The following is a 16,509-nucleotide window of genomic DNA, read 5'->3' as shown; positions in this document are numbered from 1 at the left end:
AAGAAGAACCAACCTAAAAAGGAGGTCAATATGCTAATGAGAATAAATAGGTTTTTACCAACGACTTGAAGATAGCAAGGTTGGGAGCCGTTCTGATCTCTATAGGCAGGGTGTTCCACAGACGAGGCCCTGCCACCGCAAAAGCACGCTCCCCTCTCCGCTTTAGTCTGGCACGAGGGGCCACCAGCAGAGCCTGGTCGTGTGATCTTAGGCTTCTGGGAGGAGTGTACGGATGAATAAGTTCGGATAGGTAGACGGGAGCTAAGTTATGTATAGATTTGAAGACAAAGAGAAGGATTTTGAAATCTATTCTCTGTCGAACGGGCAGCTAGTGTAGAGATTTGAGAATAGGAGAGATATGGTCATATTTGCGACAGTTAAGGATAAGTCTGGCCGCAGCGTTTTGGACTAACTGAAGACGGGCAATTTGAGAACTAGATATACCACAGTAGAGTGAATTGCAATAATCTAGCCGACACGTGATGAATGCATGAACCGCCATTTCCAGAGTTATCGGGGTGAGAAAGCCTTTGATTTTAGATAGTAAACAAAGTTGGAAGAAACCGAAGCTGATTACAGATGAGATGTGTTTATCAAATTTTAAGGACTGGTCCACGAGAACACCCAAGTTCCGCACTCCTGCAGATTTAAAAGGAGAAAGACTCCACAAGTCTAGGCTTGTACACTGGGACCTTTCACTCAGGCTGAAAACAATGACCTCGGTCTTATCATCATTTAAATAGAGGAAATTTTGAGCCAGCCATGCCTTCACCTCCTCTAAGCATAGCAGGAGAGAGTTTAACGCTGCCGGATTATTTCTCCTGATTGGCATGTAAATTTGGGTGTCGTCCGCGTAAAAATGAAATAATACATCATGTTTCCTTAAAATAGTATAGAGAAAATAGAGAGGGAGCCAGAATGGAGCCCTGTGGAAGACCACAGGTCAGAGGTGCCATGGAGCTGGAGAAATTGCCCATATATACAGCTATATGTAACTGCTATGTATTCCAGTTTCAAATATTTCTAACATTCATTGTAACAAGCTAATCTCAAGAGGAAACTGCCCTCCTGAGCTGCATTATTACATGATATTCAATTAAATTTCAATTAAATTCAATTTATTTATAGTATCAAATATATATCAAATATTCAATATTATTGAACTGTTTCTCCCACTCTCTTGAATTGTGTATGTATCCTGTATGTGTGTACTTAGAGTGCATGGAGCAGACCACGCACAGAGCCTTCATTGTGTTTGACCTAGGAACCAACCAGTTCTCTAATGTTAGAATACTACCCTGACCCAGGTTTGTTGAGTGGTTAAAACACTTCTGTAATTTGGAATATGCAACACAAAAAATATAAAGGTATTAAAAAGGATTTCTCAATAAGACAATCCTTCAAAAGAAAGTAAAAATGCAGGAGTGGCCTTGTTAGGTTAATGCATAATGTGCTTTGAAACATATTACTAAAACAAATTTGCTCTTTTTTTTATTTCCCTGTCGGGACGGGATAAAGTTATTGAACTTAATTAAAGTCAATTCAATTTCCATAAAGCAGACCTGGGGCCTTGGCCAGCAGCAGTAGTAGTAGTAGTAGTAGTAGTAGTCATGTGGGTATAGTTGGAGAGAGAGGCAGGTAGCAGCAGTAACAATGTCAGAAACAGCAGGAGTACTACTATTAGTCATGTCTTTGTATTAGTATTAGTATTCATACAGTATTTATGATGTGATATCAGTATTATTATTAGTAAGTAATAAGGGCAATACTTTTCAGTTCAAGAAAATGTACAAGAAAAGAAATAGACAATATGAAATTGCCAGATACATTTTAATTTGTAATTATTATTTTTAACTTAGTTTCTTGGTCTTCTCTCTCTTTAATTTGACTAATTTAAGACTGTTAAGGGGCGCCTGGGTGGCTCGCCTGGTGGAGCGTGCGCCCCATGTGCAGAGGCTCGGTCCTCTCCGCGGCAGCTGCGGGTTCGGTTCCGACCTGCGGCCCTTTGCTGCGTCCTGTCAAATGAAGGCCTAAATGCCACAAAAAAAGAATTAAAAAATAAATTAAAAATATTGACTGTTAACTGACCAACAGTTTGGATATTTCTGTTTGTTGTCTCATCTGAGAAAGGGGCTGGTGAAATAAGATGTTTGTCTTTATCCAGCTCCTTTCCAATCATGGATATGTAATGTAATATAAAAAATAATTTATGGTTGGATTATAACAATTTTTTTTTTTTTCATGAGAGGTATAAAAGCAAAGTGATACGAGTAGTAGAAGTAGTAGTAGTGGTATTAGTATTTGCAACTAGTACTAGTGGTAGTAGTAACAGTAGCAGTAAAGCCGGTGAAGTTGCAGTAGTAGTATTAGGGTTAGGTATACTAACAGTATTCCTATTTATTTTTTATTCATTTAATTTAACCTTTATTTATACATCGAGACACAGGAACTCATTCTCCAGAGACAAAATACACAACATCAGTTACAGACAGACCAACAGATTACAGCAGTATTAACCATATTTAACAAATACTACATACAACAGTTGAACAAAGGTTCAAATATTATATAGAATATTAAATATATATTAAATAAATATTAAAACACTAAAGTACTAAAAACTAAAACAAGATTCCAAAGATGTTTTTTTTCCAGTGCCGTTAAAATGAGTTCACAATCCTGTAGCGGGATCAAGCTGGACTATTTTAGGTCCTGCTGCAGTGTCTTCCAGGCTCTGTACTAGTGCTGCTGTAGCTCCTGACCCTCCGTGTTTTCCCATCCAGTCCCTGTGTTGTGGTGTCTGGTAGATGTGAAGAGCACTGAGTTGATGAATGTGTGTGTTATCTGTGCAGCACTCTGGCTCTGACCCGTATCAGCTCAGAGGATGAGGCCATCTACCAGTGCATCGCTGAGAACAGTGCTGGCACTAACCAAGCCAGCGCCCGTCTAGCCGTGGGCCAGGCTAAAGACCTGCCCGCCGCCCCCCAGGGCCTCACAGCCATCGGGCTGTCCACCATTGCCCTGCAGATCACATGGAACCAGCCACCCGCCAACGTCACCGACAGCATCATCGGATACGTCCTGCACATCCGCAAGATAGGAGGTAAGTGTCAGCTCACCCTCACAGCAAGAGTTGACTGTTGAAAGATACCATCTGTACCTCACATTCAAAAAGGATCAGTTCTAATAAGATAACTCAATGTAAATGGCTGTGTGTGTTTGGTTCAGAGCCTGACAGTCTGGAGCTGCAGGAAGCCATCAGTAAAGATACCTTCCAGCATGATGTGACCAACCTTGAACCAGCCACCACCTACTCCCTCTACCTGAAGGCCTACTCTCCTCTGGGAGCCAGCCAGCAGTCCTACACGGTGGTGACTACAACACTAGGGGGTGGTAAGAACACTGTCTGTCTCTATAGTGAATCACATTGGTTGACATACCAAAAGATAGAGAAGATCAGTGAGAATAATGTTCAAAACAATATGGTCAAAATCTTGAAAAAGCAAGAAGGCTCAAAAGTCAAGTATTAGGAATTAGACAACCCAGAGAAGTCACGCTAAAAAATGTAGAGGCTAAATGTAAGAAAGACCTAAATATCCTGAGATGCTTATGCACACAAACATGAGGTTGTGCATCAACCTTTCTGCATTCTTCAGCAAATTCTCTTTGCACTACATTTTATTTAAACATTTTTATATAGAAAATTGAGTGCTTGTGTAAAATAGTCCTGTACACTATTGGAAATCTGATGTTTAAAGAGCAAATATGGTGCAAGAACATGATATTATAAGTTTATGAGTCTTGATATATTTCTATGAATGATATAAAACTATGAATGATACGTATGTTATGCAATAGCATCACTACATTGTAAAATTAAACCGCTTTGGTATGAAATGAAATTGCTATACTTCAATAGTTTCCTTCATAAGTTGTATTGTTTTACTGGTTTTATCATTCTTCATGTTTCTTTAGTTTTTGTTACCATTCTGTGGTTTTTATACTGTTTTCTTCGCTGAGTGCGCTTCCTGTCAGCTGCTGCAATCAATCAATCAATCAATCAAAATTTATTTGTATAGCGCTTTAAAACAACCAGCAGGTATCCAAAGTGCTTCACATCTGGAGCTAAGAATAGACAACATATCTTGCAATAAGAAGAATGAAATGTAGAAAACAGTAAAATCATAAAAAGGTTACATAGAAACAGAAAGAGGAAATTGTCACCCCACTACTGCGTATTAAAAGCCATTCTAAACAGGTAGGTTTTGAGTTTAGACCTAAAAAGAGCAACATCTGTAATTGTGCGAATATCAGGGTGTAACTTGTTCCAGAGTCTCGGGGCAGCAACCGCAAAAGCCTGATCACCCCATTGTTTGTACCTTGACCTTGGGACATCTAAAACCAGTTGGTTAGAAGACCGCAAAGACCGGCTGTGCTCACGCAGGGTTAAAATCTCAGATAGGTACTCCGGGGCTAGGCCATTAAGGGCCTTAAAAACAAAAAATAAAATCTTAAAATCTATTCTAAAACGCACAGGGAGCCAATGTAGGGTGAAAAGAACGGGAGTGATGTGTGCACGTCTAGATGTATTTGTTAAAAAGCGAGCAGCAGCATTTTGCACAAGTTGAAGACGTGAGATGGAGGTCTGATTCAAACCAACATAGAGAGCATTACAGTAATCCAACCTTGAACTAATAAAAGCATGGATGGCTTTTTCTAGATCATGCCTGTTAAGGAATGGCTTAACTTTAGCCAGGAGACGGAGCTGGAAAAAGCTCATTCTAACAACATTGCTGATTTGTTTGTCAAACTTCATGTTGCATTCAAAAGTAACCCCCAAATTTCTGACAGCTGGCTTAAAATATGAAGCCAGTGCTCCAAAACTCAAGGATGGACCGTTTGTCGTGCCTGAAGTACTGAAGATGATACACTCCGTTTTATCTTCGTTCAAGTTTAGAAAGTTTTGTGACAGCCACAACTTAATGTCAAATGACCACATTCTTCAACCAAACCTGCTCTGTTCTCATGATCTCTTTTGAGGATAGTACTGTTTTTTTGTTCAGTCTATCAGCTCGTCTTGCATCGTCTCCTTTTTCTGTCTCCGCTCTCCATCCAGTGCCGACCCCTCCCACCTTCTTCACTAAGGTAATAAACTCCAGCACCGTGCAGGTCCTCTGGGAGCTCCCCAGTAAGGCCGGCAAGGCTGAGGGCTTCAGGCTGTCCTACCGCAGGGTCCCTCACGCTGACTTCAAGAGGCCAATCCAGTTGCCCTGTCACATCAATGCCCACACCATCTCTAAACTGGGTGAGTCTCATACCTTAATCATGCATACAATTAAATCTTGCCATGTTTTACAATGACTCTGACTGTTCATGCATGTCAAAGTAAATTTACTGAAAACCTTTGTTCCCGCCCACATTAATTAATATGTGAACAGCAGCATCTGTCTCTCCTCTGCTTGTTTACATAGGGACACCTCAGGGCTCAATACCTGCTGTAACCATAACAACACACTGATCTTGGTCACCTACAAAACAATATGATTCAGTTGGCACACAAGACATCAGCTGCACTGTGCCGTATTCTATTATTTCATTATATTTCAATGGCAGAAATGGGAATACAGATTGTATTCATGTATTCATTCATATGTACAACTTGAATACAATCTGGCACTTACACCACTGACTCCCAAATGTGTTGCATTGTTGATTATGTGGTGTTCAGTAAACATCCCCCCTTTGCTGGCCTGACCATCAATATGTCTTCATTTTTTTGTACATATGGGTAGGTGTGTATGGTGTCAAAGCGGAATGTGCCACCTTCACCGAAAACTATTAGAAACTACAGACCTGTCAAATAAAGTGTTACCACATTTACTTATGGCACATCTACAATATTATATTAATTATGCATATATTATATTAATATACAAGAACATATTTCACATAAATTGCAGTTTACATAAAGGCTGAATAAAGAAGGTTATTGACACATTAATGAGTCCACTGATGTACCTGATTAAGTCTGTCTGTCTATAATCAGTCAACCTTTGCTGCAGCCCACACTGTCACTGAAATCACTGAACACACATTCACAGCACAAGTGCTGTCAATGATCATTTCCTGTGTCGCATGACAATTTCCTCACGAGTTCATCCTCAAACAGCACTGTATTTAATTACAGCTGAAAGTGTGGCCCCATGGCTCAGCATACACATTATGTCTTAGTCACAACAGGCGCTTGGCCTATTAAGTATTGCATAATGATCAAGACCATTTCTGTAAAATGTGTGGTGCCACTTACAGATGTGTGGTCCCACTCACTGATGGAGCCAGTTAGATTCACAGCATGTAATACATTCACCAGCGGCCTAAAAAGGATATTTTGATATAACAGGAGATTGTAGAGATGGGTCATCAGTGATGCAGAAAGCCAAGAGGACATGATCTAGAACAAGAATTAGATGTGATGCAAGAACAAGACAATGTGAGATAATATAATGACCTGTTGATGATTTGATAATTGTCTCTATTCCAAGTAATCCAATATTCTCTCTGATCTTTACGGTGTGCAATTGCAATCCCTGCACCACTAATACAATAGACAATGTGTAGGTTTTGTACAAGTATCTGAGTAACTGAGTATCATTGTGAATAAAACAACACATCATCAGGAGAGAGATTCACTTAAAGTGCCCATATTATGAAAAAAAATCACATTTTTCTGTGATTTGGGGTGTTAATTTGTGTCTCTGGTGCTTCCACACGCATACAAACTTGGAAAAAAAAACATCCATGCTGTTTAGAATGATATACGGATTTCTGAATGTCTTCTGCCTTCAGTCTCCAGGTGAGCTGTTCAAAATCTGCACGGCTTTCTACGTCACTAACCGAGACGAGGTGGTTAACCGTAGCATGCTAGCGCTAGCATGCTAGCTCGTTCTCAATGGCAAAACACTGCTACAACACACACTAGTTCACCAAAATCTCCAAAAGAACTACTTCCATGTCCCTATTCTGTAGGTATTCCACGCAAAGTTAGAAGTGCGCCCTCGTTTAGAAGAAGTCTCCCGGCTAATCCTGCCTTGTACTGACTGAAGTTGTAGAAACAAACAGCTGGCTGATGTGTGATCCTTACCTAGCTACTGAGCATGTGCACCTCCCAACAAAGATGGGATAGAAGTGCAATGCCTCACTCTGTAGCTAAAACAGAGACCTGACACAGGGTGAAAAGAGGATCTGCAGCAATGTGCATTACAACAAAAATATGGTGTTTTTTGAAAATTAAACCATGTCAACCTATTCTGGTACAACCTTAAAATACAATTATGAATCTGAAAATGAGCAGAATATGGGCACTTTAAGTCAAGACACAAATCATTCCCCTTTAAAAACGTTGTTTCCAACTCCTGACTGACTCTGCATGGGGCCTATTGTTTTAGAATCGGGAGCAGTGTATGAAGTCAAACTGGTGGCCTACAATGGAAACGGGGAGAGTGACTTCTCCAAGAGACTGGTATCGCTGGCAGAGGAAGGCATGAGTGACCAAACCAGTGGTGAGTATGATCACACACACTGTCCTGGGACAGCTTTCAGAGGGTCCTCTGAAAGCTGTCTGCCTAGACCTCAGTGAGGAAGATTGTTATAATACTGTATTTAGGTAAGTCAGAAGACACCAACTTAAAGGACTTATTGGGACTTTGTCTTATTCAGCGTATCCCCCAGAGTTAGATAAGTCCATACATACCCTTCTCATCTCTGTGCGTGTGTAACTCTATTTGACGCCCCCACCGCTAGCTAAGCCTAGCACAGATCCTGGAGGTAACCGGCTCCATCTAGTCTACTGCTCCCAATAAGTGACAAAATAACGCCAACATGTTCCTATTTACATGTTGCGATTGGTATAGTCACAGCGTGTACAAATAACAAGGTCACATGAGACACCGCCATCTTCTAACCGTATACATTAATTAAAATACAAATAGAAAAATGTTGGACTGGGAATGACATGCAGGAAAGGTCCGCAGGTCGGAGTCAAACCCGCCAAGGACTGCGTCAAGGAGTAAACCTCTATATATATGGCCGCGGGCTCTACCAGGTGTGCTAACCTGGTGACCTAAGTGGGCCTTTTAAATTGGCTAAAATGCATTGAGCTGCTGCCCCCGTGCACAGCAGTACATTGCTTGGCTTCTGTGTCAGTACTCCTGTCTGCTTCTCCAAACTGGGGGCGTGCTAACCGCCATCTACTGTAGGTAATACGCTGACTATCGATAACTACCTAATACAATCCACTTCAAAAGAGCCAAACTATCCCTTTAAGACTATAATACCAGCAATATGTAAAACACCTGAAGAAATGGACCACTTATATGTGCCAAACGCTAGCTTTGCTGAAGCTCTGTTTTTTTCCATCATGAGGATGTTCTTCATTAGTGCTGGCTTTGTTTCCAGGAGGGGACAGTCTGTGTCAGTGCAGGGATGGAGAGGCCTCTCTTGGCAGCATCGTAATTGGCATCCATATTGGCACCGCCTGTATCATCTTCTGTGTTCTCTTTCTCATGTTTGGATACCGTCGCAAGTAAGTGCCAATACACTGTACATCCTTTTTACTTTCTGTTTATACACACATCAAAAATTCTTGATAAATTATAATCTAATGAATTATGTATCATGTTTACTGTACTATGGAAGCCTGGGCCGGACTACTTTATTGATCATTAGGAGTGGCTTTTGAAAATTCTGCACCTTCATGAAATATTCTTTAGCTATGCTAATGTCACATTATGAAGAATCTGTACTCATAGCTCAAACCTGTTTGCAGTCTGTTTTGCAGTAAAGGGACTCAGGACAGCTGGTCTGTACCGAGGGACAACACAGGACACAATGGCATTCCTAAAGATGGAGCAAACCACCCCAGAGTGGAGTCAGTACCTCAGGTAATCACTCAGAATCTGCTGGTCAGAGTTTTTTCAACTTTATTAAACCACTTCATTTATTACATACAGTTTTATTGCACATCCAAGTATTCCTTTCAGTGTAGGGACTTTTCAAAAAAATCTCAGTAAGAAATTGTTGAAGTGACCTCAAGATCAGGAATAGCCTCAGGTAGCTGCCTTTTTAAATGATTTTAGTTCTCAAATGGAGCTTCTAGAAAAACAGTCTTTACAGTAAGTAAAATTAGTCTTCACAGCTAAATAGAACAACCCCTAACAGTCTTATGGTGACATAGTGGACAACCAAGGATAACCTCATATGTACGTTGGTGCACTGCTTGTGAATGTCATTAATGATTTAACTTGAATAGTATCTGATTCCTTGTCTTTGTTTCTCTTGCCTCCATTCTGTCCTGCTGTTGTGACTGGTCCTGCGAGCAGGGGATCTGTTCAGCGCAGTACCAGGTTGTCATTGAGCAGCACTTGTCAGGTTTGCCTGGCACAGACACTGGCTAACATTGCTCAATAACATCAACACCCACATCTCTGTCTTCCCCTCCAAATGTCTGCTACTCATCCAAGCCCCCCATCAATGAGCACCTTCTGTGCCCTATGATAGGGGTCAGTCATAGGTTTAGTCCCCCCAAAACCTGCTGCTAATAGCCTCAAAGTAGCCTCCACAAAACTGTAACAGAATACTTATATCCTGGTCCTTTTCCACCCCACCCCCATCATCCTACCTCAAACCAAAGCTTATTGCCTTTATTGCCTGTGCACATGTAGAAAAAGCCTTCAAAAAGCATTGCCATTGCAGTTGAGGACCTGTCACATTATTTTTCTGTGTACACCAAAAACACATGTCACTTTTCCAGTCGGAGTCTGTTCCATAACCAAAATATTTTATTCCTCAGATCTCCTCTGGTAAGCTGACATGTGAACATGTGCACTATGGTCTTAAAACCATAAATGAAGCCATTATTAGTCTGTTGTGACAGAACTCTCGACTTTGCCTTCAGGTCCTTTGCAATAAGAAAGGGAAGAAACACAGTGGCCTTTGCAAACGCCTTATGAAGGAGAAAGTCTGATTAGAAATGATTGTCTATCACCATACAAGCCATTTAGAGGAACCATTTAAACAGGCATTCTTTAGTCAACTCTTCCTCACCCAAAAGTCCCAAAGAAAGTTACTTTGTTCTGAAAGAACTCTGTCTGAGCCATAGTTAAGGCCAATTTTAGCCTGATTGTGCTGCTTGTGCTAGCCTACCTCAACCAATACCTACTGAAACCCTTCCCCTTCAGCACCTACTTCCCCAACCACTGCCAGTGTACTGTGCCAGTCGCCAACCCGGCCAGTCCAGAGAGTGCTCACCAGGATGACTACCAGGGACAGCATAACTGTGGCAGAGCCTGAATTCCACTGCCACAAGCCTAAGCCTTACTGTACCAGAGATGGACAAGAGCCTTAACAACCTCCTATTCAAGCCAGGTCCCTTTTTGTTTCCGTCAACATGTCTAGTTTTTTGACTGTTGAAATCTTCACCTTTTCTGATCTGACATCAGAAGACATCAAGGAGGCCATGTATTGTTGCCTATGGCTTTCAAATACCCACAAGTGTCCATCTCCAAAGACATATTTGTGCAGAGGATGTAGCTCATGGAAAATATGGACCTCAAAGAGTGCTTGGTGAACATTTAAGCCATGCATCAGATTCTTTTCTATGAAGTACATCAAAGAAAACAAGTTCAAACTACCCGGATGCTTGTTTGATCTGCACAAACCTGATGGCACACCGATGATAAGCCAAAAAAATTACTGTTTGAGGCCACTCTGCCAAGTTAACTCTCCAGATACCAAATTGGTCACCCTGGGACCTTGATGACACTGAGTTGGCGGGGAAAGAAGTTTTAAGGTGATACTTGCCTGAATGCACGGACAAGGCTTGTGCTTCACCGTGTCAGCCTATCCAAAAAGTTCTTCTATGAAAACCAAGCTTAATGATACCCAAAGATGTAAACATTTTGATGGTTTTCTTTATGTTCCTTTGAAAATTATTTTAAGAGAGACTACATTTACTCTAAGTTTTGGATTGTTCCTGTTTGAAAGGGGTCATCTGTGTGTCAAGTGCTTTAACTGAACCCAAGCCAAAAAAATTCTCATGATTTCATTATAATTTTTTAAAATAATATCTTTCATTTCCTTTAGTTTGGTCATTCCAGATGCACCCCTTTAACATGGAACTTTTTATTTTGTTGATTCTAACATTTAACTTTTAAAGAGTAACCAAATGAAGATGTCAAATATTTTGAAAGACTTTCTATGTCAATACTAAATACTAAGAAATACTTGCTTTCTTTTTTAAAGTAGTTGAATTCTTACCAAATATTTAGCTAAAGAAATATGTAACCAAATACCTCTACATTTTAAACATTCAGAGTCTTTACCTTTACACTTGCTCATAACCAAAGCACAGCAACATGCTTGTGAGCGTGATAGTATACATGTGTGTGACTGGCTAACAATAGGAGAACCTTGAGGGCAGCGGCTTTGAGAAGAAACCACAAATTTAGATTCAAAAAGTTGCTTTTGACACAAGTTAATTTTTACATAGCTCCCAAAAGTCCAGCTGAAATTGAATTCCATGTTTCCCTTTGAAAAGAAAATCAGTCCCCAAAAAGAAATGAGCATTTCTTATGTACAGTATCTCTAAATACCCTTTTTTCTTCCTCTCAATGATGGAAAACCATAGCAATTTAATTTAAAAGTCACTTCGACATCATTGTTGACTTTAAAAAGGGATGAGTGATTGTGATTTCAGATAGACTTTAAAAAGGTTTCCCAACTGAAAACATGAAAAAATGCTTGGAACCAGAATTTCAAGCATGACAACTTGACTTGAATCATTAACCAAAAGTGCGTGTTGCCTTAAGCTTTTATGGCCCTCAAGGTTTACTTTAAAGCAACACTATGTAACTTTTCCCGCTTCAGTCCCCCTACAGGTTGTCTCATTGGAACTACAGCTCGCACTTCGGTTCCCACGCAAGCTGTAGTTCCAATGAGACAACCTGTAGGGGGACTGAAGCGGGTAAAGTTACATAGTGTTGCTTTAACCCTTATATCAGTGTTTCAATTTTACTCAAAGAAAAGACAGGGGCTTTCCCCCTCATCTCCTCTCTGTCACAACTGAAAGCTGTTAAACCAATGCGATACCAAAAAGTGTATTTGATATGGAAGACCTAAAAAGTCAACATGTTTTTGTAGTGTGAAGTGTGTAGCGGTTAAACTAGTTTTTAAAATGGAAAGCATTTGCTGCTTCTGTTTGAAATGATTCATTGCTCTGCCTCTTTTCATTTGAGTCTTTTGTTCTTCCTGCTGTGCACAGGAAAAGTTGCCAAAATGCAAATGTTTGCTTTTTTTTTAAAGTTTATTATTGTTAATTATTATTAGATCTGATAACATTAATTATGATAATTTCAAATGTTTTTTTTGTTTGTTTTTTGTACGTGTAAGAATGATATGAAAATGATTGTTAGGATTACTTTGTGATGGTCTTTGAGCAAGTGATGTGAGTTTTCCAGAGATACTAAATTTAAGGCTGCAAAGATTTTGAAGCCAAACTCACGTTCTGCCCTGGAGAGCCAGTAACTAGAAGAAAAAGCACCACAAAAAAGGAAGAAAAAAAAGGTAGGAAAGTAGAAACTGGCTGCTAGTACCAAGGAGAAACAATGCTTTAATGATTATAAGTGCTTCTCTGTTCTCTAAGCTTTCCACGGTGTATTGATGCCCACTGACAACCTAAAGCTTTAACCTGTTGTGACTGGGGTACTGTCCTTGGTCTTTGGCCAAAATGAAAAGGTTTGGAGATAAAGGATTGCCTGGAGATAAGCTGCAGCTGGAAACAGAGACCAGGCTGGGACTTGGAAGGCTTTCACATTACATGTTTCCTTTATATGGTACAGTCACATAAAAATGGTGTCAGTTCACGCAAATGACAAAAAAAACCTCATAGTTAATTTACCAAGGTTACCAAGGTCTGTCACCAGCCTGGTTCAGTGGAAGTGAATGGAATCGTTGTCAATTGTAAAATTGGACTATTTCACTTTTGAAAAAAAGAAATAGGAATTGTTTTGAATGAATACATAAGGAATAAAACACACCTTTGCTTGATTGATTATACATATGCTGCGAGTCTTACTTTGCATAGTATGGCCAGTAGTGCATGGTGGAAATTGATGTAACTTTAGATAGAGATTGTTGCGTTACTGGCATTACTTACTTAGTTCATTGAGTAATCTCTACTTGTGCTTCTGTTACACTATGTTGGAGCATTGTATCCCGTAATTCACCACTTGTGGCCACTGTGTTCAGCAAAGGTGACATAGGTTAACTTTAAACCGTTTAAAAATATATTTGAAAAACTCAACAGCAGTTGTACTTTCTACTATCTAGATACCCTAAAGGGTAAGAGGGAAAATGTGTTTTTTGTGATTTGTATGAACTGACCCTTAAATGTTATTTATTTATTTATTTAGCCTGAGGGCCCCTGTTGTTAAGTCTTTAAGTTGTGAAGGTAATTACAAGATAACACCAGTACTTTGCAATAGAAACTGTGGCGCTCATATGACAAACTTCGGTAACACTTTACTTTAAGTTTTCTACATAAGAGTGACATGACACTGTCATGAATACATGACACTCACACGACACTGTCATGACACAGTCATGACAGTGTCATGACACAGTCATGACACATGAACCCTAATCTCAAACCTAACCATAACCATAACGTATCATGACAAAACCGAATGACACTTACTAAAAAAGAGTTATGTCATAAACGTTTATGACTTGTTTATAATGTTTTATGACATGTTCATGACAGTGTCATGTCACTCTTATGTAGAAAACTTAAAGTAAAGTGTAACCCAAACTTCTAATAAATTGCATATTTACTGTCAGTTAATATCCTGATGGTACTTAGTGTCCATAAGCTACTCTTCTTTGTAGCAAGGTATTGTTTCTGTTGATAGCTGCATGTAGATAAAAGTGTATGATAATGAACACAGAACAAGCATGACTGCAAAACAAAAGTTGGTGTAAAATTTTACCTTTTCACATGATTATTAAAGCGTGATAGTTTAAACTACAAAATATTTAAGAGAAGAGCTAAACGTATCTGCTAACATGTGATAGCAGCATTCTTTAACTCTCTAATTAGTGCCAAACAGCTTGGTCTCTGTGACTGCAGACTGCTCTATCTGAATGTCTGGACTTTTTCTCCTTCCTTGATCACATTCCAACATGCCTAAAACCAAATAAAGACATTTTGCTATTAACGTTTCTCTCTATCTATTTTACTTTTGTTAGCAATTCAATAGATTACCTCAGTTAGTCCCTTGATACATCTACATCTACATATTTATTTTTTTATTGGGCTTTACACCCAAAATGTGTATATAATAATGTGTACAAAATAAGCCGATTTAAGGACATTTCTTGTTCCATATACATTTCTTGAAGAGTGCTGTACGTTTCTTAAACCTGCATTTGGTCTGAGAGGGATATTTTGAAATTAATACATGAATTTAGGCAATATTTTCATTTTTACTATATTTCTTCTGCCTATCATGGATATAGATTAGGGCATTCACCTTTCTATAGATTTATGTGATGAGTTTATTATTACTTCATAGTATGTTTGTTCTATAATTTCTAAATGAGGTGGTATTTTGATGCCCAAATATGTAAAATGAGATGAAAGCTTCAAAGTAAAGTATTGGTTTATATATTGTCTTTCATTTCCGTTATGCAGCATTAGTGATGATTTTGAAGCATATACTTTATATCCGGAGATACTTACGGTGGCCGGGAAGTGCAATGCAACATTACAAAGAATGAAACACTTTTACATTTTGGAAAACAAATTTACATTTTGGAAAACAAATTTACATTTTGGAAAACAAAATAACATTTTAGAAAACAAATTTACATTTTGGAAAACAAAATAACATTTTAGAAAACAAATTTACATTTTAGAAAACAAATTTACATTTTGGAAAACAAAATAACATTTTAGAAAACAAATTTACATTTTGGAAAACAAAATAACATTTTAGAAAACAAATTTACATTTTGGAAAACAAAATAACATTTTCGAAAACAAATTTACATTTTAGAAAACAAATTTTCATTTTGGAAAACAAATTTACATTTTAGAAAACAAATGACAGATTCTTCACGGAAAGGGAATGTACCACATACCGGAAGTGATGAGGTGTTGTATACATGTCGCCTTGACTACGGCAGTTATGGATCGAATGCGTCAATAGAGCCGCCATCTTGGAACAGGGGAGGCACTCCCTTATATACTGTCTATGGGCCGTCCTTAATGCATCAGCGTCAATGTAGGCAAAGGTCTAACGGAAATAAAATCACTATAAATCGTCAAAATCTCATGCGATGTTCTAGTTTTTTTAAACAAAAAGACAAGGAGACTAATTAATGTGTTAATACAAAGAATATTTATTATAATCAGTTCACAGATATGAGTACAAACGGAAACTTCACCATTCTGAACTAAGAGGTTCTGCTTCAAAGTGAAGTTTAAACAGACTGAAATGTCCAGGCTCACTCCCCCACTAATGATTCATTTATTTCTGCATGTATTTATTTATTTAACGAGACTTTAAGTCGTGTTTCGTCGTCCACAGTCCGAAGTCCCGCCAGACTCCCTTTAGGAAACCTGTGATTTAAACTTCAGCAGGCTGTGACAGTCCGCCCGTTCAGTCCTGGATCTGATTCTCCCGGGCTTCCCTTCCCTCCAGCGGGCCCCAGCAATACGGCCTGGGTCTCCAGCTGCGTGGTGTCGGTTTTGGCTCCCAGGAATGGGCAGTGAGCTCCAGGTCCTGCAGCTGCAGACGGACTCCAGCTGCCCCCTGCTGTAGCTTCGATCCGGCCGCGGCTGTCGACACGTTCCCTGTTTTTCCAATGTTTCCGTCAGGTCCGCATCATATAAAAACTCCAAACACCGACCACACGTGAAAGTCACCATAAACTTCATTCACGCCATATACTCACTCACAACAACACAAATTGACTGCGCTCACCAACAACACCTCATCACTTCCGGTATGTGGTACATTCCCTTTCCGTGAAGAATCTGTCATTTGTAAATTTGTTTCGGGACTGGTAAAAGTGTTTTGCATCTTGTTAATTTGTTTTCTAAAATGTAAATTTGTTTTCGAAAATGTAAATTTGTTTTCTAAAATGTTATTTTGTTTTCCAAAATGTAAATTTGTTTTCTAAAATGTAAATTTGTTTTCGAAAATGTTATTTTCTTTTCCAAAATGTAAATTTGTTTTCTAAAATGTTATTTTGTTTTCCAAAATGTAAATTTGTTTTCCAAAATGTAAATTTGTTTTCCAAAATGTAAATTTGTCTCGAGCTTTGTAAAAGTGTTTCATTCTTTGTAATGTTGCATTGCACTTCCCGGCCACCGTAGATACTACCAGATTGGTCATTGTTTGTTTGCTTGTGTCTAGTCTAAGGTTGTACTATTTTCTTTTCTCTCTTTCA

At 39.1% G+C, this 16,509-nt stretch overlaps 1 protein-coding gene across 1 annotated transcript in view; it reads left to right on the top strand.

The window, feature by feature from the left end:
- The window catches only part of si:ch211-57n23.4 (immunoglobulin superfamily DCC subclass member 3), a 25,957-nt gene extending 16,445 nt beyond the window's left edge, over positions 1 to 9,512 (top strand). Inside the window, exons 8-14 of the mRNA XM_039820832.1 lie at positions 2,853 to 3,103; positions 3,229 to 3,393; positions 5,117 to 5,305; positions 7,446 to 7,559; positions 8,455 to 8,581; positions 8,825 to 8,939; positions 9,378 to 9,512. Coding sequence (XP_039676766.1) covers positions 2,853 to 3,103; positions 3,229 to 3,393; positions 5,117 to 5,305; positions 7,446 to 7,559; positions 8,455 to 8,581; positions 8,825 to 8,939; positions 9,378 to 9,452 — 1,036 coding nt within the window. The 3' untranslated portion in view covers positions 9,453 to 9,512. The remainder of the gene's footprint in view (positions 1 to 2,852; positions 3,104 to 3,228; positions 3,394 to 5,116; positions 5,306 to 7,445; positions 7,560 to 8,454; positions 8,582 to 8,824; positions 8,940 to 9,377) is intronic.
- Positions 9,513 to 16,509: the final 6,997 nt, after the last annotated feature.

Source organism: Perca fluviatilis, chromosome 13 (genome assembly GCF_010015445.1).
Source record: "Perca fluviatilis chromosome 13, GENO_Pfluv_1.0, whole genome shotgun sequence".
Taxonomy (NCBI): Eukaryota; Metazoa; Chordata; class Actinopteri; order Perciformes; family Percidae; genus Perca; species Perca fluviatilis.
The sequence above is the reverse complement of the archived record's forward strand: the minus strand, read 5'-3'. Positions and strand labels throughout refer to the sequence as shown.